Raw genomic sequence first — 27474 nt, 5'->3', positions numbered from 1 at the left:
TCCACTGCACAAACTCAAGAGACACCAAGATTTAAGTGGTTCGGCCTAACTAGCCTACATCCACTGGCGGAGACGATCCAGGAGAAATCCACTAACAAAGGATGGAGTACAAAGTGCAATACAAAGAGCAACCGCTCAAACCCAAAAGCCCCAATACACCCAAATCTCACTCTCACACAAAAGAGAATTAATACACAAAAGAGAAAAGCTTTCTCTAATTCTCTAAGCCCTAAATGGCACTGAAAATTGTGAGAAAATACAAGTGAGACAACAAACGGGACTTATCTCTTTCAAGGAGGTGCTTCTACAAGAGTAAAAGAAGGATCTCACCAAAGAAGAGGCTACTGTTCACGGGCTGAAAAACGACCACCGGATGCTCAGAATCTGATCTCCACCGTTCACAATGAAGATTCACGTGTCATGAACACCCACACAAAATTTCAGCTCAATCGGACCACAAATACTCGTTGATCGGAGCACTTGACGAAATCTGGACGGAAGTTCCAGAAACTTCACAGCAGCCTTTCTTCCTTCTTTTTCTTCTCTCTCGCAGGAGGGGAAAACTGCCCCCCTCACCCCACCGAAAGAGGCATCTGCCTCTTTATCACAAAAGGCCCCCCCACTCTCACTCAACACGTGGGACAAGCCACTCCATCTTTCAAGGCTTTTCTTCCTTCTTTTGTGGCTTTTCCTTCTTTAGTGGCTTTTGTTCCTTCTTTTTCTTTCATCAAGCTTCTCAAAGAAGCTTATCCAACTCACACACACGTGAGTGGACCACTAACAACCATAAATGATTATGGGTTGTAAAAGAAAGACATGTGGGGCCACACACAAGACTTGTGAAATACAAGTCACTTTCCCAACAATCTCCACCTTGACTTGAATTTCATCAAGTCCTCAACACAATTCTCCTCATGAATTCTCCTCCAACACCCCGAAGGGCAATCACAAATTTCAAATACAAATCAAGTCCAAGCACCTCTTGAACTTGATAATCAAAACACACTGTGGTGCTAACACTGCTAAGAGTCTGAAATGTGCATCATCTGCAATACTCACAAACAAAAGGATTTTCATCGCACCACCCAAATCCTTAATTTCAAACTCATCACCAAAAACAAAACCATGGCTATCTGGAATGGGCTGAGCTTGCGTGCCATCTTGCACCCTCTGTGAATCTTCTACCTGAAGCTCCACCTGCTTGCCAAAACCCAACCACATAAGCCATAACTGAAAGAGATAACAAAATTGCACTATCCTTCATATCCTCCGTTGATGTTGATGATACATCGCCATCCAAAATCTTCGCCAAACCTTGTTGTCGAAACAAACTTGAGTCTCCATAAACTGAAACTATTCTGACCATCAAATTTTTCTACTTCAAATTTTGCAGTAACCATCCCGCAAAATAAAGATCCAGGCTTTGATACCAGTTGTTGGGACAAAAACAAATTATTCCAGGATCACCAATGAAGCAGAAAAATAACATAATAGCAAATATCCACTGCACAAACTCAAGAGACACCAAGATTTAAGTGGTTCGGCCTAACTAGCCTACATCCACTGGCGGAGACGATCCAGGAGAAATCCACTAACAAAGGATGGAGTACAAAGTGCAATACAAAGAGCAACCGCTCAAACCCAAAAGCCCCAATACACCCAAATCTCACTCTCACACAAAAGAGAATTAATACACAAAAGAGAAAAGCTTTCTCTAATTCTCTAAGCCCTAAATGGCACTGAAAATTGTGAGAAAATACAAGTGAGACAACAAACGGGACTTATCTCTTTCAAGGAGGTGCTTCTACAAGAGTAAAAGAAGGATCTCACCAAAGAAGAGGCTACTGTTCACGGGCTGAAAAACGACCACCGGATGCTCAGAATCTGATCTCCACCGTTCACAATGAAGATTCACGTGTCATGAACACCCACACAAAATTTCAGCTCAATCGGACCACAAATGCTCGTTGATCGGAGCACTTGACGAAATCTGGACGGAAGTTCCAGAAACTTCACAGCAGCCTTTCTTCCTTCTTTTTCTTCTCTCTCGCAGGAGGGGAAAACTGCCCCCCTCACCCCACCGAAAGAGGCATCTGCCTCTTTATCACAAAAGGCCCCCCCACTCTCACTCAACACGTGGGACAAGCCACTCCATCTTTCAAGGCTTTTCTTCCTTCTTTTGTGGCTTTTCCTTCTTTAGTGGCTTTTGTTCCTTCTTTTTCTTTCATCAAGCTTCTCAAAGAAGCTTATCCAACTCACACACACGTGAGTGGACCACTAACAACCATAAATGATTATGGGTTGTAAAAGAAAGACATGTGGGGCCACACACAAGACTTGTGAAATACAAGTCACTTTCCCAACAATCTCCACCTTGACTTGAATTTCATCAAGTCCTCAACACAATTCTCCTCATGAATTCTCCTCCAACACCCCGAAGGGCAATCACAAATTTCAAATACAAATCAAGTCCAAGCACCTCTTGAACTTGATAATCAAAACACACTGTGGTGCTAACACTGCTAAGAGTCTGAAATGTGCATCATCTGCAATACTCACAAACAAAAGGATTTTCATCGCACCACCCAAATCCTTAATTTCAAACTCATCACCAAAAACAAAACCATGGCTATCTGGAATGGGCTGAGCTTGCGTGCCATCTTGCACCCTCTGTGAATCTTCTACCTGAAGCTCCACCTGCTTGCCAAAACCCAACCACATAAGCCATAACTGAAAGAGATAACAAAATTGCACTATCCTTCATATCCTCCGTTGATGTTGATGATACATCGCCATCCAAAATCTTCGCCAAACCTTGTTGTCGAAACAAACTTGAGTCTCCATAAACTGAAACTATTCTGACCATCAAATTTTTCTACTTCAAATTTTGCAGTAACCATCCCGCAAAATAAAGATCCAGGCTTTGATACCAGTTGTTGGGACAAAAACAAATTATTCCAGGATCACCAATGAAGCAGAAAAATAACATAATAGCAAATATCCACTGCACAAACTCAAGAGACACCAAGATTTAAGTGGTTCGGCCTAACTAGCCTACATCCACTGGCGGAGACGATCCAGGAGAAATCCACTAACAAAGGATGGAGTACAAAGTGCAATACAAAGAGCAACCGCTCAAACCCAAAAGCCCCAATACACCCAAATCTCACTCTCACACAAAAGAGAATTAATACACAAAAGAGAAAAGCTTTCTCTAATTCTCTAAGCCCTAAATGGCACTGAAAATTGTGAGAAAATACAAGTGAGACAACAAACGGGACTTATCTCTTTCAAGGAGGTGCTTCTACAAGAGTAAAAGAAGGATCTCACCAAAGAAGAGGCTACTGTTCACGGGCTGAAAAACGACCACCGGATGCTCAGAATCTGATCTCCACCGTTCACAATGAAGATTCACGTGTCATGAACACCCACACAAAATTTTAGCTCAATCGGACCACAAATGCTCGTTGATCGGAGCACTTGACGAAATCTGGACGGAAGTTCCAGAAACTTCACAGCAGCCTTTCTTCCTTCTTTTTCTTCTCTCTCGCAGGAGGGGAAAACTGCCCCCCTCACCCCACCGAAAGAGGCATCTGCCTCTTTATCACAAAAGGCCCCCCCACTCTCACTCAACACGTGGGACAAGCCACTCCATCTTTCAAGGCTTTTCTTCCTTCTTTTGTGGCTTTTCCTTCTTTAGTGGCTTTTGTTCCTTCTTTTTCTTTCATCAAGCTTCTCAAAGAAGCTTATCCAACTCACACACACGTGAGTGGACCACTAACAACCATAAATGATTATGGGTTGTAAAAGAAAGACATGTGGGGCCACACACAAGACTTGTGAAATACAAGTCACTTTCCCAACAATCTCCACCTTGACTTGAATTTCATCAAGTCCTCAACACAATTCTCCTCATGAATTCTCCTCCAACACCCCGAAGGGCAATCACAAATTTCAAATACAAATCAAGTCCAAGCACCTCTTGAACTTGATAATCAAAACACACTGTGGTGCTAACACTGCTAAGAGTCTGAAATGTGCATCATCTGCAATACTCACAAACAAAAGGATTTTCATCGCACCACCCAAATCCTTAATTTCAAACTCATCACCAAAAACAAAACCATGGCTATCTGGAATGGGCTGAGCTTGCGTGCCATCTTGCACCCTCTGTGAATCTTCTACCTGAAGCTCCACCTGCTTGCCAAAACCCAACCACATAAGCCATAACTGAAAGAGATAACAAAATTGCACTATCCTTCATATCCTCCGTTGATGTTGATGATACATCGCCATCCAAAATCTTCGCCAAACCTTGTTGTCGAAACAAACTTGAGTCTCCATAAACTGAAACTATTCTGACCATCAAATTTTTCTACTTCAAATTTTGCAGTAACCATCCCGCAAAATAAAGATCCAGGCTTTGATACCAGTTGTTGGGACAAAAACAAATTATTCCAGGATCACCAATGAAGCAGAAAAATAACATAATAGCAAATATCCACTGCACAAACTCAAGAGACACCAAGATTTAAGTGGTTCGGCCTAACTAGCCTACATCCACTGGCGGAGACGATCCAGGAGAAATCCACTAACAAAGGATGGAGTACAAAGTGCAATACAAAGAGCAACCGCTCAAACCCAAAAGCCCCAATACACCCAAATCTCACTCTCACACAAAAGAGAATTAATACACAAAAGAGAAAAGCTTTCTCTAATTCTCTAAGCCCTAAATGGCACTGAAAATTGTGAGAAAATACAAGTGAGACAACAAACGGGACTTATCTCTTTCAAGGAGGTGCTTCTACAAGAGTAAAAGAAGGATCTCACCAAAGAAGAGGCTACTGTTCACGGGCTGAAAAACGACCACCGGATGCTCAGAATCTGATCTCCACCGTTCACAATGAAGATTCACGTGTCATGAACACCCACACAAAATTTCAGCTCAATCGGACCACAAATGCTCGTTGATCGGAGCACTTGACGAAATCTGGACGGAAGTTCCAGAAACTTCACAGCAGCCTTTCTTCCTTCTTTTTCTTCTCTCTCGCAGGAGGGGAAAACTGCCCCCCTCACCCCACCGAAAGAGGCATCTGCCTCTTTATCACAAAAGGCCCCCCCACTCTCACTCAACACGTGGGACAAGCCACTCCATCTTTCAAGGCTTTTCTTCCTTCTTTTGTGGCTTTTCCTTCTTTAGTGGCTTTTGTTCCTTCTTTTTCTTTCATCAAGCTTCTCAAAGAAGCTTATCCAACTCACACACACGTGAGTGGACCACTAACAACCATAAATGATTATGGGTTGTAAAAGAAAGACATGTGGGGCCACACACAAGACTTGTGAAATACAAGTCACTTTCCCAACAATCTCCACCTTGACTTGAATTTCATCAAGTCCTCAACACAATTCTCCTCATGAATTCTCCTCCAACACCCCGAAGGGCAATCACAAATTTCAAATACAAATCAAGTCCAAGCACCTCTTGAACTTGATAATCAAAACACACTGTGGTGCTAACACTGCTAAGAGTCTGAAATGTGCATCATCTGCAATACTCACAAACAAAAGGATTTTCATCGCACCACCCAAATCCTTAATTTCAAACTCATCACCAAAAACAAAACCATGGCTATCTGGAATGGGCTGAGCTTGCGTGCCATCTTGCACCCTCTGTGAATCTTCTACCTGAAGCTCCACCTGCTTGCCAAAACCCAACCACATAAGCCATAACTGAAAGAGATAACAAAATTGCACTATCCTTCATATCCTCCGTTGATGTTGATGATACATCGCCATCCAAAATCTTCGCCAAACCTTGTTGTCGAAACAAACTTGAGTCTCCATAAACTGAAACTATTCTGACCATCAAATTTTTCTACTTCAAATTTTGCAGTAACCATCCCGCAAAATAAAGATCCAGGCTTTGATACCAGTTGTTGGGACAAAAACAAATTATTCCAGGATCACCAATGAAGCAGAAAAATAACATAATAGCAAATATCCACTGCACAAACTCAAGAGACACCAAGATTTAAGTGGTTCGGCCTAACTAGCCTACATCCACTGGCGGAGACGATCCAGGAGAAATCCACTAACAAAGGATGGAGTACAAAGTGCAATACAAAGAGCAACCGCTCAAACCCAAAAGCCCCAATACACCCAAATCTCACTCTCACACAAAAGAGAATTAATACACAAAAGAGAAAAGCTTTCTCTAATTCTCTAAGCCCTAAATGGCACTGAAAATTGTGAGAAAATACAAGTGAGACAACAAACGGGACTTATCTCTTTCAAGGAGGTGCTTCTACAAGAGTAAAAGAAGGATCTCACCAAAGAAGAGGCTACTGTTCACGGGCTGAAAAACGACCACCGGATGCTCAGAATCTGATCTCCACCGTTCACAATGAAGATTCACGTGTCATGAACACCCACACAAAATTTCAGCTCAATCGGACCACAAATGCTCGTTGATCGGAGCACTTGACGAAATCTGGACGGAAGTTCCAGAAACTTCACAGCAGCCTTTCTTCCTTCTTTTTCTTCTCTCTCGCAGGAGGGGAAAACTGCCCCCCTCACCCCACCGAAAGAGGCATCTGCCTCTTTATCACAAAAGGCCCCCCCACTCTCACTCAACACGTGGGACAAGCCACTCCATCTTTCAAGGCTTTTCTTCCTTCTTTTGTGGCTTTTCCTTCTTTAGTGGCTTTTGTTCCTTCTTTTTCTTTCATCAAGCTTCTCAAAGAAGCTTATCCAACTCACACACACGTGAGTGGACCACTAACAACCATAAATGATTATGGGTTGTAAAAGAAAGACATGTGGGGCCACACACAAGACTTGTGAAATACAAGTCACTTTCCCAACAATCTCCACCTTGACTTGAATTTCATCAAGTCCTCAACACAATTCTCCTCATGAATTCTCCTCCAACACCCCGAAGGGCAATCACAAATTTCAAATACAAATCAAGTCCAAGCACCTCTTGAACTTGATAATCAAAACACACTGTGGTGCTAACACTGCTAAGAGTCTGAAATGTGCATCATCTGCAATACTCACAAACAAAAGGATTTTCATCGCACCACCCAAATCCTTAATTTCAAACTCATCACCAAAAACAAAACCATGGCTATCTGGAATGGGCTGAGCTTGCGTGCCATCTTGCACCCTCTGTGAATCTTCTACCTGAAGCTCCACCTGCTTGCCAAAACCCAACCACATAAGCCATAACTGAAAGAGATAACAAAATTGCACTATCCTTCATATCCTCCGTTGATGTTGATGATACATCGCCATCCAAAATCTTCGCCAAACCTTGTTGTCGAAACAAACTTGAGTCTCCATAAACTGAAACTATTCTGACCATCAAATTTTTCTACTTCAAATTTTGCAGTAACCATCCCGCAAAATAAAGATCCAGGCTTTGATACCAGTTGTTGGGACAAAAACAAATTATTCCAGGATCACCAATGAAGCAGAAAAATAACATAATAGCAAATATCCACTGCACAAACTCAAGAGACACCAAGATTTAAGTGGTTCGGCCTAACTAGCCTACATCCACTGGCGGAGACGATCCAGGAGAAATCCACTAACAAAGGATGGAGTACAAAGTGCAATACAAAGAGCAACCGCTCAAACCCAAAAGCCCCAATACACCCAAATCTCACTCTCACACAAAAGAGAATTAATACACAAAAGAGAAAAGCTTTCTCTAATTCTCTAAGCCCTAAATGGCACTGAAAATTGTGAGAAAATACAAGTGAGACAACAAACGGGACTTATCTCTTTCAAGGAGGTGCTTCTACAAGAGTAAAAGAAGGATCTCACCAAAGAAGAGGCTACTGTTCACGGGCTGAAAAACGACCACCGGATGCTCAGAATCTGATCTCCACCGTTCACAATGAAGATTCACGTGTCATGAACACCCACACAAAATTTTAGCTCAATCGGACCACAAATGCTCGTTGATCGGAGCACTTGACGAAATCTGGACGGAAGTTCCAGAAACTTCACAGCAGCCTTTCTTCCTTCTTTTTCTTCTCTCTCGCAGGAGGGGAAAACTGCCCCCCTCACCCCACCGAAAGAGGCATCTGCCTCTTTATCACAAAAGGCCCCCCCACTCTCACTCAACACGTGGGACAAGCCACTCCATCTTTCAAGGCTTTTCTTCCTTCTTTTGTGGCTTTTCCTTCTTTAGTGGCTTTTGTTCCTTCTTTTTCTTTCATCAAGCTTCTCAAAGAAGCTTATCCAACTCACACACACGTGAGTGGACCACTAACAACCATAAATGATTATGGGTTGTAAAAGAAAGACATGTGGGGCCACACACAAGACTTGTGAAATACAAGTCACTTTCCCAACAATCTCCACCTTGACTTGAATTTCATCAAGTCCTCAACACAATTCTCCTCATGAATTCTCCTCCAACACCCCGAAGGGCAATCACAAATTTCAAATACAAATCAAGTCCAAGCACCTCTTGAACTTGATAATCAAAACACACTGTGGTGCTAACACTGCTAAGAGTCTGAAATGTGCATCATCTGCAATACTCACAAACAAAAGGATTTTCATCGCACCACCCAAATCCTTAATTTCAAACTCATCACCAAAAACAAAACCATGGCTATCTGGAATGGGCTGAGCTTGCGTGCCATCTTGCACCCTCTGTGAATCTTCTACCTGAAGCTCCACCTGCTTGCCAAAACCCAACCACATAAGCCATAACTGAAAGAGATAACAAAATTGCACTATCCTTCATATCCTCCGTTGATGTTGATGATACATCGCCATCCAAAATCTTCGCCAAACCTTGTTGTCGAAACAAACTTGAGTCTCCATAAACTGAAACTATTCTGACCATCAAATTTTTCTACTTCAAATTTTGCAGTAACCATCCCGCAAAATAAAGATCCAGGCTTTGATACCAGTTGTTGGGACAAAAACAAATTATTCCAGGATCACCAATGAAGCAGAAAAATAACATAATAGCAAATATCCACTGCACAAACTCAAGAGACACCAAGATTTAAGTGGTTCGGCCTAACTAGCCTACATCCACTGGCGGAGACGATCCAGGAGAAATCCACTAACAAAGGATGGAGTACAAAGTGCAATACAAAGAGCAACCGCTCAAACCCAAAAGCCCCAATACACCCAAATCTCACTCTCACACAAAAGAGAATTAATACACAAAAGAGAAAAGCTTTCTCTAATTCTCTAAGCCCTAAATGGCACTGAAAATTGTGAGAAAATACAAGTGAGACAACAAACGGGACTTATCTCTTTCAAGGAGGTGCTTCTACAAGAGTAAAAGAAGGATCTCACCAAAGAAGAGGCTACTGTTCACGGGCTGAAAAACGACCACCGGATGCTCAGAATCTGATCTCCACCGTTCACAATGAAGATTCACGTGTCATGAACACCCACACAAAATTTCAGCTCAATCGGACCACAAATGCTCGTTGATCGGAGCACTTGACGAAATCTGGACGGAAGTTCCAGAAACTTCACAGCAGCCTTTCTTCCTTCTTTTTCTTCTCTCTCGCAGGAGGGGAAAACTGCCCCCCTCACCCCACCGAAAGAGGCATCTGCCTCTTTATCACAAAAGGCCCCCCCACTCTCACTCAACACGTGGGACAAGCCACTCCATCTTTCAAGGCTTTTCTTCCTTCTTTTGTGGCTTTTCCTTCTTTAGTGGCTTTTGTTCCTTCTTTTTCTTTCATCAAGCTTCTCAAAGAAGCTTATCCAACTCACACACACGTGAGTGGACCACTAACAACCATAAATGATTATGGGTTGTAAAAGAAAGACATGTGGGGCCACACACAAGACTTGTGAAATACAAGTCACTTTCCCAACAATCTCCACCTTGACTTGAATTTCATCAAGTCCTCAACACAATTCTCCTCATGAATTCTCCTCCAACACCCCGAAGGGCAATCACAAATTTCAAATACAAATCAAGTCCAAGCACCTCTTGAACTTGATAATCAAAACACACTGTGGTGCTAACACTGCTAAGAGTCTGAAATGTGCATCATCTGCAATACTCACAAACAAAAGGATTTTCATCGCACCACCCAAATCCTTAATTTCAAACTCATCACCAAAAACAAAACCATGGCTATCTGGAATGGGCTGAGCTTGCGTGCCATCTTGCACCCTCTGTGAATCTTCTACCTGAAGCTCCACCTGCTTGCCAAAACCCAACCACATAAGCCATAACTGAAAGAGATAACAAAATTGCACTATCCTTCATATCCTCCGTTGATGTTGATGATACATCGCCATCCAAAATCTTCGCCAAACCTTGTTGTCGAAACAAACTTGAGTCTCCATAAACTGAAACTATTCTGACCATCAAATTTTTCTACTTCAAATTTTGCAGTAACCATCCCGCAAAATAAAGATCCAGGCTTTGATACCAGTTGTTGGGACAAAAACAAATTATTCCAGGATCACCAATGAAGCAGAAAAATAACATAATAGCAAATATCCACTGCACAAACTCAAGAGACACCAAGATTTAAGTGGTTCGGCCTAACTAGCCTACATCCACTGGCGGAGACGATCCAGGAGAAATCCACTAACAAAGGATGGAGTACAAAGTGCAATACAAAGAGCAACCGCTCAAACCCAAAAGCCCCAATACACCCAAATCTCACTCTCACACAAAAGAGAATTAATACACAAAAGAGAAAAGCTTTCTCTAATTCTCTAAGCCCTAAATGGCACTGAAAATTGTGAGAAAATACAAGTGAGACAACAAACGAGACTTATCTCTTTCAAGGAGGTGCTTCTACAAGAGTAAAAGAAGGATCTCACCAAAGAATAGGCTACTGTTCACGGGCTGAAAAACGACCACCGGATGCTCAGAATCTGATCTCCACCGTTCACAATGAAGATTCACGTGTCATGAACACCCACACAAAATTTCAGCTCAATCGGACCACAAATGCTCGTTGATCGGAGCACTTGACGAAATCTGGACGGAAGTTCCAGAAACTTCACAGCAGCCTTTCTTCCTTCTTTTTCTTCTCTCTCGCAGGAGGGGAAAACTGCCCCCCTCACCCCACCGAAAGAGGCATCTGCCTCTTTATCACAAAAGGCCCCCCCACTCTCACTCAACACGTGGGACAAGCCACTCCATCTTTCAAGGCTTTTCTTCCTTCTTTTGTGGCTTTTCCTTCTTTAGTGGCTTTTGTTCCTTCTTTTTCTTTCATCAAGCTTCTCAAAGAAGCTTATCCAACTCACACACACGTGAGTGGACCACTAACAACCATAAATGATTATGGGTTGTAAAAGAAAGACATGTGGGGCCACACACAAGACTTGTGAAATACAAGTCACTTTCCCAACAGTTTTATGGTGTGATAACGTTAGTGCTCTTGCATTAGCTTCAAACCCTGTCTTTCATGCTCGTACCAAGCACATCGAAGTTGATTATCATTTAATTTTGGAAAAAGTGGTGAATCGTGATATTCTGATTAAATTCATAAAGTCCCTTGACCAAGTGGCTGATCACTTCACCAAAGGTCTCTCCTCTGCCCAGTTTTTGCTCTTACAGTCCAAGCTCATGGTGGTTCCCCCCATTAGCTTGCGGGGGGCTGTTAAGATATGTGATCCACATTTACTCGTTACTCATGATGAAGACCAAGCATCCACTAGAGAACATTCTACTTCCCATAATGAAGGATCAGTTAGCCTTGCAACGATTAATCATGAAGCAGCAATCAATATAGCAAGTATTTCTCCTACAGCTGCCAATTATCTAACAAAGGAAAGTAACACAACGGCACAAAATACATCAAAGGAAAACACGTGACAGGAAAGGATGCTCAACCACACAAGGAAAGATTTGCTTTCAGCTGTACAGAATATCATGTATTCATAGCCAAATTTGTATCATTGCATCACTGCAGACATCGTGCATTTCCCTTTATCATATTTACCTTATTGTAAGTCAATAACTCCAGGATCCGGCTTCTGTGCAGTACTAAAAAGTACCGCATAGATGCTGTAGTATAAAACAACACCGTTTTGTTATAGACACACTTTCAAAGAGAATCAAATGACAGATATGCCATTTCTTCCATAAAAGGGAATCAAAGCTAACACCTTGGACCTGGACGCCATGGTTCACTTCAGTGCAAATGGGATTCAAAAACAGACGAAAATAACACAATAAAAGGCTTCAAATGTTTTGTCTGGGCAAGTTTTGATAATAGAAGTAATAACCAAATATACAAACGAACAAAGAACCACTGAACTTCTGCATTCAAATACTTGCACAACAAAAAGGTTTCAAAATTTCCAGGGAAACAAACAGGAAACGAAAGTAACAGAATAATATTTCTCGAGACAAACACGAGCAAGTGAAGCTGAAGCTCATAGACTGACCTGGAAACCTCTTTCCAGAGAGATCATGGCAAACTACTCCCAGTCCCGGGCGCAACCGGGACCCGGTACTATCAGGGATCAGGGGCTTCCCATGAAGACCACCAAACCCTGCCAACGCCCAAACGATGTTGTCCCGGCTCGTCGACGACCTGGACCCTACAAGCACGACATAGCCGTCGCGGCGGTCACCGCGACGGAGGTGGCACTTGAAGCTGTTCATGCGGTGGCCGAGGTGGTCAGGCTGACCAATACCAGCCGGTGAGACGTGTGTCCCCTTTGAGCCCAGCGTCGGTGGATGGAGGAGTTGGCCGCCGTTAAGATACAATCCGCTTTCCGTGCTTATTTGGTTAGTTGTATTCGTTATTTGTTTGTTTGTGTTTCTTTAATTCCTAGTTCCAAAATTTATTTCTGAAGATAACGAAAGCAGTCTAAGCTTCAGCTTCATTTTGAACCCTTTTGTTGTAGAAGTATTTGAATGCAGAAGTTCAGTGGTTCTTAGTGGAAGGAAGGGCATAACTGTCATTTGATTATCTGTGAAAGTGTGTCTATAACAAAACGGTGTTGTTTTATACTACAGCATCTATGCGGTAATTTTTAGTACCGCATAGAAGCCGGATCCATAACTCCAACCGTATATAATGGAGTGTACATCATTGTGTAAATTATCAAGGAAAAGATTTATATTTCATTCAAAGTTTATAAGACTGGATCTTAATTTGATTCTCAGACCCAAGAAGAGGTGTTTGATAATGTGGATGTAGATGACTAAGTCAAGACTATGAAATTAGAATTGGAATCAATGTACAAAAAGAAACGATTCATTTTCTCCTATAGTCTTTTTTTCAATTTTATTCCTATTGAATGTACAGGGCTATACTTGAGAATTGGGATACAAATAGGCCTACAAATTCAATAATGATTATGAAAAGTTGAAAGATGAAAGAATCCAATCCTCTTTGATGTGCAAATAGGTATACAAAAAGAGGAGAGGACAAATTAACGAAACTTTTTATTTGCTTAAGTTTATGCAAATTCTTTTATTCCTTGCTGCCCATTTTAATTATAAAATTTAATAAATTAATGAAAGTCAAGACGGCATTTTTATATTTACGATTGTTTGATGCAACTTGACAGATTCGTGACTAAGACCTAATAGCATATATATATATATATGACATGCAAGCTATGTATGTATAACGTGTTATTATATTTACTATTAAATATAATAAAACAAAATTTAACCGGTGAAATGGAGTCACTTATAATAACCTATTCCTCTGAAATCATTAGAAAATAGAAACCTTTCACCTGATCGAGCTCTACAACCATGGCCAAAACCCTCCCAAAAGTCACTCCCACGGTTCTCATTCTGTTCACCATCTTCTCCTTCTCAGCCTTCGCCACCGCCGGCAGCTTCTCAAGAGCCTTATCTCCGGCCAAACTTGGGCTCAAGCGAGAGAAACTGAGCCACCTCCACTTCTACTTCCACGACATCGTCAGCGGGCGAAACCCAACGGCCGTGAGAGTTGCGGAAGCCGCGATGACGAACATGTCCTTGACGGGTTTTGGTGCGGTGTTTATGATGGATGACCCGTTGACCGTGCGGCCTGAGCTGAGCTCCAAACTCGTGGGAAGAGCGCAAGGAATATATGCATCTGCTTCTCAAACTGAGGTGGGTTTCTTAATGGTGTTGAACTTTGCTTTCATGGAGGGTAAGTATAATGGTAGCAGTCTCAGTGTATTGGGGCGTAACGTTATCTTGTCGGCGGTGAGGGAGTTACCGATCGTCGGTGGGAGTGGGCTTTTCCGGTTCGCACGTGGGTATGCTCAAGCTAGGACTCATACTTTCGATATGAGAACTAAGGATGCTGTTGTGGACTACAATGTTTATGCCTTCCATTATTGATGTTAATTTGTTTCTTTGCTTTTTTATTAGAATCATTATAATTATTTATTTGAATTTGAGAAAATTAAATAGATAATTACGAGAGATCACGAGATTTATCTGATCCAATAAAAATTGATTGTCTAACTATTTATTTAATCAAGTGCATCTTATAAGTAATCTCTCATAATTATCTGTTCGAATTTTTTAAAATTCAAATAAATAATTATGAGTAATGTTTCTTACACAATTTTTGTACAACTTTTACACAACTCTAACAACTTTCTTTTAAAATCAGCCATTGAATATTTAGGACCTACATGTTGAAAAACAAATCCAATGGTTAATCATAACAAAAAGTAATTAGAGTTGTGCAAAAGCTGAGAGTTGTGTAAGAAACATTACTCAATAATTATTGATGATCTCCCTCTTACTATTTATGGTTAAGGAAAATGATAAATTTATAACAACTGTACAACACCCTCTTACATGGGTGAGACCCAGTGTTTAGGGTTCACCCCATGTGAGGAGGTGTTGTGCAGTTGTTGTGGCCTTGTTGTGTAGGAATCGAGGCCCTCGGTTAATACTTCAATTATTTGCATCATTTTTAACTTTTTTTAGGGTGTTTAAAAGACGTTGGTAATGTTGATATTGTGTGAGATTTTCTTTTTTATGGGACTAAAAATGAGGGTGTGTTTAATGTTTATGTGCTTGATGGCAATTAATTATATCCCTCACCGCCGACGAGACTGTGTTGCACGTGCCAATCGGCCAGTTTGATGAACTTTGGTAATATTGCTTATTTAAATATTGATGTTGTACAGTAGAATGATGACGTTTCATTGCAATAATGATAATTAAGAGTATTTTTAATGATTTATGTAAAATAATTAATTAAAACTCATTTTTGTTAGTTTAGCTAACAATTTTTATCCATTATCTTATCTAAACCCATCTCTAGCCGCGTAATCACACCCACCATTCTCTGCAATCACCAACACATTATCACCAAGAATCATGACAAGAAAACAGACATAACAGACGACAAGTTGAAAACCCATCCAGGTATTGGCTTTCAAATGGCATTAAGAGCTTCAAGCCTTCAAACTAACTTACCCAAAAATACCCAGCAGATGGTTATTCAGAAAAATCAAAGAATTCATTTCACTTAATAATAATAAAATAATCCTTTTAGCTCTCGAGGATGGGGCCCCAAAAGTGAAGATCGGAGAATCCATGTGATCTATCGCATGTAATTATTTATTTGATTAAGGGTTAAATACTATACACGAGTTTTAAGCCTTTTTAAATTTAATATTTAAATTTGTATTTATTTCATAGGTGATATTTGAATTAAGGGTAAAATTTCATTTGGTACATCTGTTATATTTTCCGTCCAAATATTAACGACTTATCACGTATCAATTGCTGAAGTTGACACGTAACACTATATATAAAAAATTAAAATTTAAAAAATTTAAAAAAGTAAACGAACAAAAAAAAAAAAAGGGGGGATAGTTGAGCCACCCCCTTGGCCGGTCTGGGGAATAGGGGGTGGTTCAGCCACCCATGACAAAAAAAAAAAAAAAAAATTAGAATGTTTGCTCATACGGCCACGGGGTGGTTCAGCCATGCACCCCAAGAGCCAAAACTTATCAAAAAAAAAATAAAAAAAAAAATTAGAGGGTTTACCTATGCAAGGGCCAAAACCCATCATTTTTTATTTTCTTTTTGCCATGGGGTGGCCGAATTGAACCACCCCAAACCGGGCAAGGGGTGGCTCCTCTTTCACTTTTTTTTTTCTTTTCTTTTGTACTTTTTTTTTTTTATATATATAATGTCACATGTCAACACTTGGTGTACCATTAATATTTGGACGAAAAATGCAACAGAAGTACTAAACGAGTTTTTACTCCTAATTCAAGTACCACTTATGAAATAAATAAAAACTCAAATATTAAATTTAGAAAAGTCTAAAATTCAAGTACCATAGGATATTTTAATCAAAGTGGGTCCCGGGGTGGTTCAGCCACTCCCAAGAGCCAAAACCTATAAAAATAAAATAAAATTAGAGGGTTTGTCTATGCAAGGGCCAAAAACCATCTTTTTTTTTTTTTTTGCCATGGGTTAGACGAATTGAACCGTCCCCGACCGGCCAATGGGGTAGCTCATCTTGTTTTTTTTTTTTTTCTAATTAAAAATTAAAAATTTTAATTTTAATTTTTTTTATATAATGTCACGTATCAACACGTGGCGTTCCGTTAATATTTGTAAATGAAATGCAACAGAATTACCAAACGAATTTTTATCCATAATTCAAGTACTACTTATAATCAAATAAAAACTCAAATATTAAATTAAAAAAAAAAGTCTAAAATTCAAATACTAATAAGCTATTTAACTCTTTGATTAAATTACCATTTTATTTGGCTTGAAGTTTCAAGACTGTGACGTGTTTTTCGACAACGCATCAGCCGAGATGCAGCTACGAGTCTATTGACGCCATACGGCTGGTGTGGAACTCTTTTCTTTTCTTTCTTTTTTTAATTTTATTTTTATTAATAAAAATTTTGCATCCGTCGCCTGAGAGATTCGAACTCTCGCGGGGAAACCCCATGTACTTAGCAGGCACACGCCTTAACCACTCGGCCAAAGCGACGCTTCTTACACGTCTGAGCAAATTATTTTCATCATGGCCTTTGTTTTATTTTTCTACTTTTTATTTTTTTATTCGGTATGCAACTATGCATTGAAATGATGGTTAAAGAAATATTTGATATATGTGATTTAAAAATTTTATTTTTTGGTATTTCAATTTCATTTCGCTTTTTACATGGTACTTGAGTTTTGAAAAAAAGATTGACTTATACATCCATCTATTTTTTTCGTTCAAATTTTAACGGATTGCGATGTGTCAACCAATGAGGGTTGACATGTAGCACAATATAAAAATAAAAATAAAAATAAAAAAATATTTAAAAATTAATATTAATAAAATTAAAAGCTTTTTTTTTTAAAAAAAAAAAAAAACGATGCTGAACCATCCCTTTGGGCAAAATGGTGAGTAGTTAGCTACCCCAATTTTGGCCAAGAGGGAGGCTCAACCACCCCCTCCTGAAAAGGCCAAAAAAAAAAAAAAAGTGGATGGTTTTGGTTCTTAGGAGTAGCCGAACCATTCCATAGGTCAAAACTAGGGAGAAAAAAAAATATAAAAAAAAATAGAGGGTTTTGGCCCTTAGGGGTGGCCAAGGGGCCAAAATCCTTTGTTATTATTATTATTATTATTATTATTGTCTAAAGGCCATAGGGGTGGCCGGCAAAAAGGGTGGCTCAATTACCTCTTTTTTTAATTTTTAACTTTTTTTTTAAAAGTTTTATTAATTTTAATTTTTAATTAATTTTTAAAGATTTTTATTTTTTATTATATTGTGTCACGTGGCAGTCCCTTAAAATTTGGACAAAAAAATAGACGGAAGTACCAAGTCAGTCTTTTCCTAAAATTCAAGTACTATCTGTGAAACGAAATGAAACTGAAATACTAAAAAATAAAATTGTTAAACCACATATATCAAATGTGTCTTTAACCCTAACTTCAATAAGTACACCCTAGCTAACTTCTAACAAACTTACCCAAAAATACCCGGTCGATCTATTTGAAATTTATTCAGAAAAACAAAGAATTCATTTCCTTTAATTTTCTTATGCTTTCCCCATAAAAGAGGTGAGAAAACAAACCCAACCATGTTTGTCACTGGAGAGCGACAAAAATGAGAAAAAGAAGGAAGAAAAGCGTAAAGAAAGAGAGGAAAAAATGAAAGCGAATAAAAATTCATTTTGCTCTAAATAATCATTCTAGATTTAGAATAATAATAATAATAATAATGAAATAATCCTTTTAGCTCACGATTGAGGATGGGCCCCGAAAAATGAAGATGGGAGAATCCATGTAATCTGTCACATATAATTGTTTATTTGATTAAATTACTATTTTATTTGGCCTGAATTTTCAAGACTGCGACGAGCTTTTTGTCAGCGCATCAGCCGAGATGCAGCTACGAGTCTATTGACGGCATACGGGTAGGGCTGTAAATGAATCGAGTCGAGCCGAGTTCAAGCTTTTTTGGACTGCGTGGTTTGCTTCCCTTCGCACATGTTGTAGCTGGAACTGAAGAAAGGCAACCATAAAAAGCAAAGTAACAAACATTAATAATGGAAGACATAGACATTGTATTCAAATGACAGCTTCCCTAGTGTCAAATGTTTGAGTCCTGGCATGAGCGTACCCAGGTGTGAACCGGAAAAGCCCGCTCCCACCGACGGCAACGAGTAATTCTATCCGTCTAACCTAAGTCCAACTTATGTCCAACTCTGCTGACGTGGCACCACGCCACGTCAACCCTCATTTCAAAAAATAAATAAATAAATTTGAAAACCAGCGTTAACAATACGTAGTGGTTTATTTGTTTCCAAATTTTTTTTTCCCCCCAAGCTTTCCCTCCATCTCTCCATCTCTTCCCTCAACCCCACCGACCACCGTCGACAACCAGCAACCACCGCCAACGGTACGCCCAGCTCCATCTCCGGCCGTCTCCATATCTGGTTCGGCTTCGACGAGTCAACCACGGTACCGCCACGAGCAGACCCAGCCGAACCACCACCACCCCCGACGAGCCCATCAATCGTAAGGTTTTCTTAGTTTTTTTTCGATATTTCCTTTTGATCTTCTCTCCAGATCCCCTTTTTTTTAGTTGTTTTTGGGTGAGATTTGGTTGAGATGTGGGCTCTTCCCTCCAAATCCCGGTTTTTTAGTCGTTTCTTTTTTTTTTTCTTTGAAGGTTTTCCATTTGGCTGCGGAGAAAATGCAGGAAAAGTTAAAAGGAAAAAAAAAATCAACTTTGACTTAGTTTATATTTTCTGTTTTGTTTTCCCTGTTTTTGGAAGATATGCTTGTCGATGTCTAGTTCAGAAGTTCATTTTTACTTGTCAGCCCTCATTTAAAAAAATAAAATAAAATTGAAAACCAGCGTTAACAATACACAGTGGTTTATTTGTTCCCAAAATTTTTTTTCCCCCCAAGCTTTCCCTCCGTCTCTTGATCTCCTCCGTCAACCCCACCAACCACCGTCGACAACCAGCTACCACCGCCAACGGTATGCCCAGCTCCATCTCTGAATCTCCGGTTCTGCTCCGACAAACCCGACGAAGCCGCAAGTTCATAGAAACAACAGCCTCTGTGTTGCGACTTGCGAGTAAATCTGGTGTTCCACTGGCCATACACAGACAAGCACAAATCTGCTCCAGAAAACAAGTACTACTATTTCTACCCGAGGTATGCAATAAATTATAGGTGTCCCTGTAAGTCGTAGGACACCCATTTCGTATATGTTTAGGAATCCTTGAGGGATTCACAAGAGAAGTGGGTTGAAAAATGGGAGCTGGCTTATATATACACAAGTTTAGTTGTTCATAAAATAATTCTTACTTGTTCTCACAACTTCACAATTTGTGTTGCTGTTGTGCAGCCCCTACTATTGCCATGTTTTTTGTCGTCTGGTTTTTAATTTTTTCTTTTCTTTTCCAGACAAAAAACTTCTATTATTGATAGTTTTTGTTAAAAAAGAAAAAAAAATTGATTTGTGCTAATTAAATTGTGGTACTAGGGTGTTTCTGCTAGCTTGGAGGCCAGGAAGTCAAATAACCTTCAAAGAAAAAAAAAAAAAAGAAACGACTAAAAAACCGGGATCTGGAGGGAAGGGCCCAAATCTCAACCAAATCTCACCCAAAAACAACTAAAAAAGGGGGATCTGGAGAGAAGATCAAAAGGAAATATCGAAAAAAAGACTAAGAAAACCTTACGATTGATGGGCTCGTCGGGGGTGGTGGTGGTTCGGCTGGGTCTGCTCGTGGCAGTACGGTGGTTGACTCGTTGGAGCCGAACCGGATATGGAGACGGCCAGAGATGGTGTTGGGCGTACCGTTGGCGGTGGTTGCTGGTTGTCGACGGTGATCGATGGGGTTGAGGGAAGAGATGGAGAGATGGAGGGAAAGCTTGGGGGGAAAAAAATTTTGGGAACAAATAAACCACTGCGTATTGTTAAAGCTGGTTTTCAAATTTTTATTTTTTATTCTTTAAATGAGGGCTGACGTGGCGTGGTGTCATGTCAGCAGAGTTGGACATAAGTTGAACTTAGGTTAGACGGATAGAATTACTCAGCCCATTATTTGGCCAAACTAGCTGCGAAACAAATGTGTGATTGTGTTTGGTTGGGGGAATGCCCTCCAATTTCGGATGTTATTTTTGATGATCAAGTTTCTTTATCTTGAATGAGAATCTCCATTTCACTACAAAAAAAAACGGCTTTTTGAACCATTTTTGTTAGAGTCGTTTTAACAAAAGCCGCTTAAATTAAAGCCGTCTTAACGAAAAACGGTTCAAAGTAGAGCCATTTTGATCAAAATGGCTCTAATTGCAGCCGTTTAAACAAAAAAATGTCTCAAATTAGTGTAGTTTAAACAAAAAAAAGTCTCACATAAATTGTACATCGACTGATCACATGATCATACCACGATTGATCACATAGATCGTACTACGATTCATCACATTGATCGTACCACGACTGATCAGATAGATCGTACCACGATCGATCACATAGATCGTACCATAACCGATCACATAAATTGTACTACGATCAATCACATTGGCCGAACAACGATCAATCACATGGTCGTACCACGATCCATCACATTGATCATACCATGATCGATCACATAGATCGTACCGCAATCGATCACATTGGCCGTATCAAGATCGATCACATAGATTGTACCACGACCGATCACATTTATCATACCACGATTCATCACATTGATCGTACCACAATCAATCACATAGATTGTACACGATCGATCACATCGATCGTACAACAACTGATCACATTGATTGTACCACGACTGATCACCTAGATCGTACCACGATTGATCATATAGATCGTACCACGAACCATCACATTGATCGTATCATGATTCATTATATGAATCATACCACGACCGAGCATATAGATCGTACCACGATCGATCACATAGATCGTACCACAAACTATCACATTGATCATACCACGATCGATCACATTAGCCATATCCCGATTGATCACATGATTGTACCTTGATTGATCACACATGATCGTACCACGATCCATCACATAGATTGTATGATCATGTGTAATCGATCGTGGTATGATCTAAGTAATCGGTCGTGGGTACGATCTATGTGATGGATCGTGGTACGATCTATGTGATCGATCATGGCACGATCTATATATCCCTCTCAAACTACCATTTAATTGTCAATGTCCCCCCAAACTACCAATTATGTCAATGTCCTCCCCTTCAAACTACCAAAAAATGGCAATGTTCCCCCTAGTGACAAAAATACATTTTCATAAAATTATTAAAATTATAAAAAAATTATAAAATAAGAAAAAATTATAGAAAAAAAAAATACTGGTTTTAATTTTTTTTTTCATTTGTTTATTTGTTTATTTTAATTTTTATAATTTTCAATTTTTTTTAAACAAAAATTTATTTTTTTATTTGTTTTTCTTTTTTCTTTAATTTTTTTTTATTTGGAGTCGTTTTCTTGCTAAAACGACTCAAACTTTTAGGCGGGACACGAAAATTTCGTGTCCCGCTCGCGCACAGCAGCCAAAAAGAAAATTCAAGTTTTGAATTTTACTTTACTTTTTCCATTCACACACACATAAAATATCTCCTCACTCTCTATGATCCGTCATTCTCATCTCCCCATATTTTCCTTTCTCCCTTTCTTTCTTCTTTCTTGTTCTTGTTCTTCCTTTTTCCTTCCTCTCTCTCTCTCTCTCTCTCCCCGACCACCATCTCTGGGTCTCTTGAGACCCAACCGTGGGTCTCCAGAGACCCACGTCTTGGTTTCCAGAAACCCACCCAGCCAGAAGTCGATTTTCGGTGATTAGGAGCTATTTCTGGCGACTGGACAAGGGGTTGACGATGATAGAACCAGGGGAGGCTTCCGGTGAAATTTCTAGTGACCTGATTTCCGGTTGATTTTTGTAAAATATGTTTCTTTATTTGTGATTTCTCAGTTCATATTTGATCTCTATTTCCTTTTTTTTTTTTTTTTTTTTTTTTTTTTTTCTTTTTTCCTCTTTTATGATTATGCAGATGACAAGGGGTGTCCCAGTTGCGATAAATAATGCTACCAATGCAGATTTGCTCGCACTATTCTTGATATTAACTGGATGTTTCTCTGTTTTGGTGTTCTTGATGGACTGAGCCGTGAATGTGATTATGCTTGACGATTTTCTGGTGATGTGGTGTTCTGGCGAGGTGTGGGTTGTGGTAATGTTAGTAACCTAATGGTCTTAGATGCTGTACTGATTTGGGGCTATTTTGATCGGCTATTTTGATTACATGAAAGGGATTTTGATATATATAAATATATTTTTTATATATATTTTTTATTTAGAGCCTAAAACGGTTCTAAAAATTTTTAGTAAAATTTTTTATTTAGAGTCGTTTTAGAGTCCCTAAAACAACTCTAAAAAATTTATTATTTTTTGAAAAATTCTTTATTTACGGCTCTAATTTTTTTTATAATTTTTTATTTAGAGTCGTTTTAGGGTCCGTAAAACGGCTCTAAAGAAATTAATGGTTTTTTTTAAAAAAAATTTAGAACCGTTTTAAGTTCTTAAAACGGCTCCAATTATTTAGAATTGTTTTGGTAAAAAACGGCTCCAACTGATTTGAGCTGTTTTATAAAGCGGTATAAACAGGTTTGAACCGTTTTTATTAAAATGGCTCAAATTAGAGCCGTTTTAGTCTAAAACGGCTCAAACTAAGATTTTAATATGCTATATGTTGAGCCATTTTGAAAACGGCTAAAAAAAAAGGGCACAAAACATTTTGAGCCGTTTAAGGCCTTAAAACGACTCAAAAAAAAAGGGCTCAAAAATGCTTTTTTTTTATTTTTTATTTTGTAGTGTTTTCAAAAAAAAAAAAAAAACACTTTGCTTTTTATAGTTAATAAATCAATTATTTGCATAATTTTTAACTTTCTTTTTAGCCGTTCAGTAAGCACTCGTACAAAAGGAAATTAAAGTAGAGGATTTTGGATCAGATGTCTGAGAATGATCATAAATTTGGTTCATTGATTGTGGTGCTGCTATGAAATCCCGAACTTATCTTCTGTTGTTTTTTTCCGACCAACAATTTTTAATCCCTGAATTAATGTTAATTAATTATCAGATTAATTTTTACATCCATTATTACGAATACTAACAGAAATTGTCATGACTTTCTTTGATTCATATATATTCAGTTCCGTCTTGCAAGCTGACAGTACTAATTCAAGCTAAACTTGTTATAATTAAGGAAAATATTGTTAATTTGAACGTGTCGATCGGCTTCGATATATATAATATATTTGCTTCCTTAAATATTTATGTTTTATAGTGGAATGATGATATTTCATTGCAATAATGGTAACTGTGGACCAACAGAGTACTCCAACTCACGCCACAGGCGAGAAAGGATGAGAGAGTGAGAGAGTGCAGAAAGGGCTTGTTGTTAAGTAGGACGGAGGCTCCCGGTAGTGCTTTTCTCCTGGTCCCTTTAGGGTTATGAAGGTATTTTGCCTTCTCCTTGGTGTAGATTTAGTGGAACTTTTGTTCTTCTAATCCTTCTAAGATTATGGAGCTTTACGTTTTTATTTATTTATTTATTTTTATCTTGTTTTGTTTTTTCAGGCATGAAGACTAACACGAGACGTCATCTCTGTCTGTATCGTCGACAAAAGCTTAGGTGAGCTATCTTCTTCAACATCTACTTTTGAAGCCAGAACTATGTTTTTCCGCCAGTTCTTGCAAACCTCGCGCCCCACAATAGAGTTCCCCGTCCTCCTCCGATCCTGCCGCCTCAAGCCACGACCGCGTCGAACTTCAGTGCTCAACGCATGGCCAACACGCGTCAGGGAGCTTCTTTCCTTGGGCCATGCATGAGGGCCGGCCACGCTCCGTCTTCGAAGTTGTGATCGGTGGTGTCCGGGGGTTTTTGGTGGCCGCCTTGCTGCAGGGGGTTTTCTCGGGGATGGCGCGTATTCTACATGCGCCGTCTCTGGCGATGGTTGTTTTCCCCCGATGTCGGCTCTGTGTTGGGTGCTTCCTGTATTTTTTTTTTTTCTCTATTTTTTTAGAGTAGTTTTTAAAAGTCTGTCTGTTAAATTTGCAAATATTACTGGTCTTTTTATGGCTTGTTAACTATATCAGCCCTCTTTTCTTTGTTAGGAATGTTTTACTGTTAAAGAGTGGCTCAAATAACTGTCCCTGTAATATTTGTTTATTTGTAGGCAGCACCAAAATTAGATTTCTTGGCCGGCTTAGTGTATAAGGTGTCGTTGTACCTCTATTTATTATATTTGCTTTCGAACCTCCTCAAATTAATGTAAGATAGCTCTAATTAATTACTTTGTTAAAATAATAATAATAAATATAATTATTTAATCATTACTTTTGTCCATAAGAAGTGTGACATATAGTTATTAATAAGATGACATTACTATTTTTCGGCTGCAGTTTTCTTATAAAATGCATTTCTTGCCGCCCAAATTTCGTCATTACCTTTCATCATGACACACGCTTTTTTCATTCCTTTTCTTTATAAAATGCAGCTATGATGCCATACAGCTGGTGTCGAACTCGATTTTTTCATTCCTTTTTTTCTTTTTTCCTGCCCCCATTGCAGGAAAAATAAATAATAAAATAATAAAAATAATAATAAATTTGATAGGTTTTGGTCTTTGAATGTGACTCGGTTATAAGGGTAGTTCGGCCACCCCATGGGCAAACCTTCAATTTTTTTTTTTATGAGTTGTGGTCTTTGGTGGTGACCTAACTACTCCCTAGGGCCACGAGGGTGCGTTCGGCCCTAAAGAGTGGTTCGACCAACCCCAAGGGACTAAAATTCATAATTTATTTTATTTTTTATTTTTATTTATTTATTTATTTATTTATTTTCTGCTATGGGGTGGTTCGGCCACCTTATGAGCCACCCTCTTGGTCAAAATGGAGCCAAGAGCCACCCATCTTCTTTTTATTTTTCTTTCTAGCTTTTTTTCATTTTCTTTATAATTTTTAATTACTTTTTAAAAGATTTTATTTTTTATTTTTTTAGATAGTGTTACATGTCAACTTCAGCGGTTAACACGTGACGAGCCGTTAAAATTTGAACGAAAAATCTAACAGAGGTATCAAATAAGTTTTTATTTTTAACTCACATAACAGTTATGATATAAATAAAAACTCAAATACTATATTTAAAAACCTTTAAAACTTACATACTAATAAAATATTTAACCAAAAAATGAATGGAAATCCTAATGCAGTCGAACTACTTTATTTGATCCTTGAAGTTGCTGTTCCTGCAATCTCAAATCCCTACGAGGCCCTCAGACCGCAATCCAAGGCGGGCATTTTACCTTCTTTTTAGGTTCAAGATTTTTAATGCCAATAGATTTTCCTTTTCACTTCTACTTTCCACGTGGCATAGGCCATTTATTTATATTTTCTTTAAATTGTGGTGTAGGTCACCTTCCACTTGGGAATTTCGTACCCTTTTGCTTCTGGTTATCTAATCCTTTACAAAGTCAATAATTTGCCCTTATTATGTGGTTTGGTTGGTGATTCCAACAAAGTTCTTTCCCTATCCGCAGTTCTGCATCACAAATTTATTGGCACAAAGGAATAAACGTGCTGGACACGGATTTCTTTATCACTCTCAGTTGTTGGAACTGCCGCACCAATTAATTTTGTCACGCTTCTTCTTTTTCTATATATTCTGCATGGCCTACAATCTAGCTATGACATATATATAAAGATACATACACAATCTTAAACACGTTGAGCCCTTCTTTCTCCTCCAAAACTCGACGTCATGGCCAAAAGCCTCTCAAAACTAACGCCCATCTTATTCATTTTCTTCTTCTCAACCTATGTCACTGCAGAAACACACAATTTCTCTCGGAATTTATCTCCTTCATCGCTTGGACTTAAACAAGAGAAGCTAAGCCACCTCCACTTCTACTTCCATGACATTGTGAGTGGCCCTAACCCCACTGCTGTGCGAGTGGCGGAGGCTGCCACGACAAACACGTCGGCAACAGGGTTTGGAGCCGTCGTCATGATGGATGATCCGTTGACTCTCGAGCCAGAAAGTAGCTCCAAGCTTGTGGGAAGAGCACAAGGTATTTATGCGTTGGCGTCACAGCATGAAGCGGGGTTGTTGATGGTATTGAACTTTGCTTTTATAGAAGGAAAGTATAGTGGTAGCACTCTTAGTGTGTTAGGGAGAAACAGTGTCTTCTCGGCCGTGAGGGAGATGCCAATCGTTGGTGGGAGTGGAATTTTCCGGTTTGCTCGTGGATATGCTCAGGCAAGGACTCACACCTTTGATCTCAAAACTGGGGATGCCGTAGTGGAGTATAATGTCTATGCATTCCATTATTGAGCAATTCACATGCTTTATACTTGGCTGTTCATGGTTAATAAATTTAGTTCTTCTTATTGAATATGTAAGAACAAAGCGAGAGAAGTTTGGGAGAAAAATAATTCTCTAATTTGTATTGAGTAAGATAATGATATGTACATTTCTTGCAGTATATATATATTGACTTGCAATACTTGTAGTGTAAGTTTACAATAACAAAATATATGTTCTATAAAATAGAATTAAAACTAATTACAAGCTAATTGCCAGCTACGCTAACAGTCTTCATCTATACGCACGTGTTTCTTATGCTAATCTAAGTATTCTTCTCATGTTAAAACAAAATATCTTTTTCTTGTATGCTCAACTACTGAGTTTTACTGAGGTGTCTCAACACAGCTAAGCTGACGAAGAATACCTTTGGATGAGTAAAAGTCAGCCATGTTAAACTCAACACCATTGTTTGACCTAAGACATTTGATTTTGCTATTGAATTGTGTTTCAACCATAGTGAAAAAATTATGAATATGGGTTCTGGTTTGAGATTTATGTTGCAGCAAATGTATCCATGTGAAACGGGAATGATCATCAACAATGGTTAGGAAATAAGATGAGCCACTAATAGATTTAGTGGAAAAGAGGCCTCAAAGATCACAGTAAATCAAATCAAA

General features: G+C 39.1%; 2 protein-coding genes and 1 non-coding gene across 3 annotated transcripts; 2 read left to right on the top strand and 1 right to left on the bottom strand.

Moving 5' to 3' along the window:
* The first annotated feature begins 13688 nt into the window (after window positions 1-13688).
* On the top strand, window positions 13689-14430 carry LOC133873851 (dirigent protein 22-like). The gene has a single exon (XM_062311633.1). It carries the CDS (start codon window positions 13733-13735, stop codon window positions 14309-14311), a length of 579 nt encoding a protein of 192 aa, XP_062167617.1. The 5' UTR covers window positions 13689-13732; the 3' UTR covers window positions 14312-14430.
* Window positions 14431-16867: 2437 nt separating this feature from the next.
* TRNAS-GCU (transfer RNA serine (anticodon GCU)) lies at window positions 16868-16949 on the bottom strand. Its single transcript has one exon. It is a non-coding gene; the product is annotated as a tRNA-Ser (tRNA).
* A 9230-nt stretch (window positions 16950-26179) lies between these two features.
* On the top strand, window positions 26180-26977 carry LOC133873132 (dirigent protein 22-like). The gene has a single exon (XM_062310856.1). It carries the CDS (start codon window positions 26252-26254, stop codon window positions 26822-26824), a length of 573 nt encoding a protein of 190 aa, XP_062166840.1. The 5' UTR covers window positions 26180-26251; the 3' UTR covers window positions 26825-26977.
* Window positions 26978-27474: the final 497 nt, after the last annotated feature.

This window comes from Alnus glutinosa, chromosome 7 (assembly GCF_958979055.1).
Source record: "Alnus glutinosa chromosome 7, dhAlnGlut1.1, whole genome shotgun sequence".
In the NCBI taxonomy this organism is placed as follows: domain Eukaryota; kingdom Viridiplantae; phylum Streptophyta; class Magnoliopsida; order Fagales; family Betulaceae; genus Alnus; species Alnus glutinosa.
Note: the sequence above shows the minus strand (reverse complement) of the source record. Positions and strands in the feature narration are given on the sequence as shown.

Coding starts and splice junctions, on each gene's coding strand:
- LOC133873851 (XM_062311633.1), top strand. CDS start 13,733: ATGGCCAAAACCCTCCCAAAAGTCACTCCCACGGTTCTCATTCTGTTC.
- LOC133873132 (XM_062310856.1), top strand. CDS start 26,252: ATGGCCAAAAGCCTCTCAAAACTAACGCCCATCTTATTCATTTTCTTC.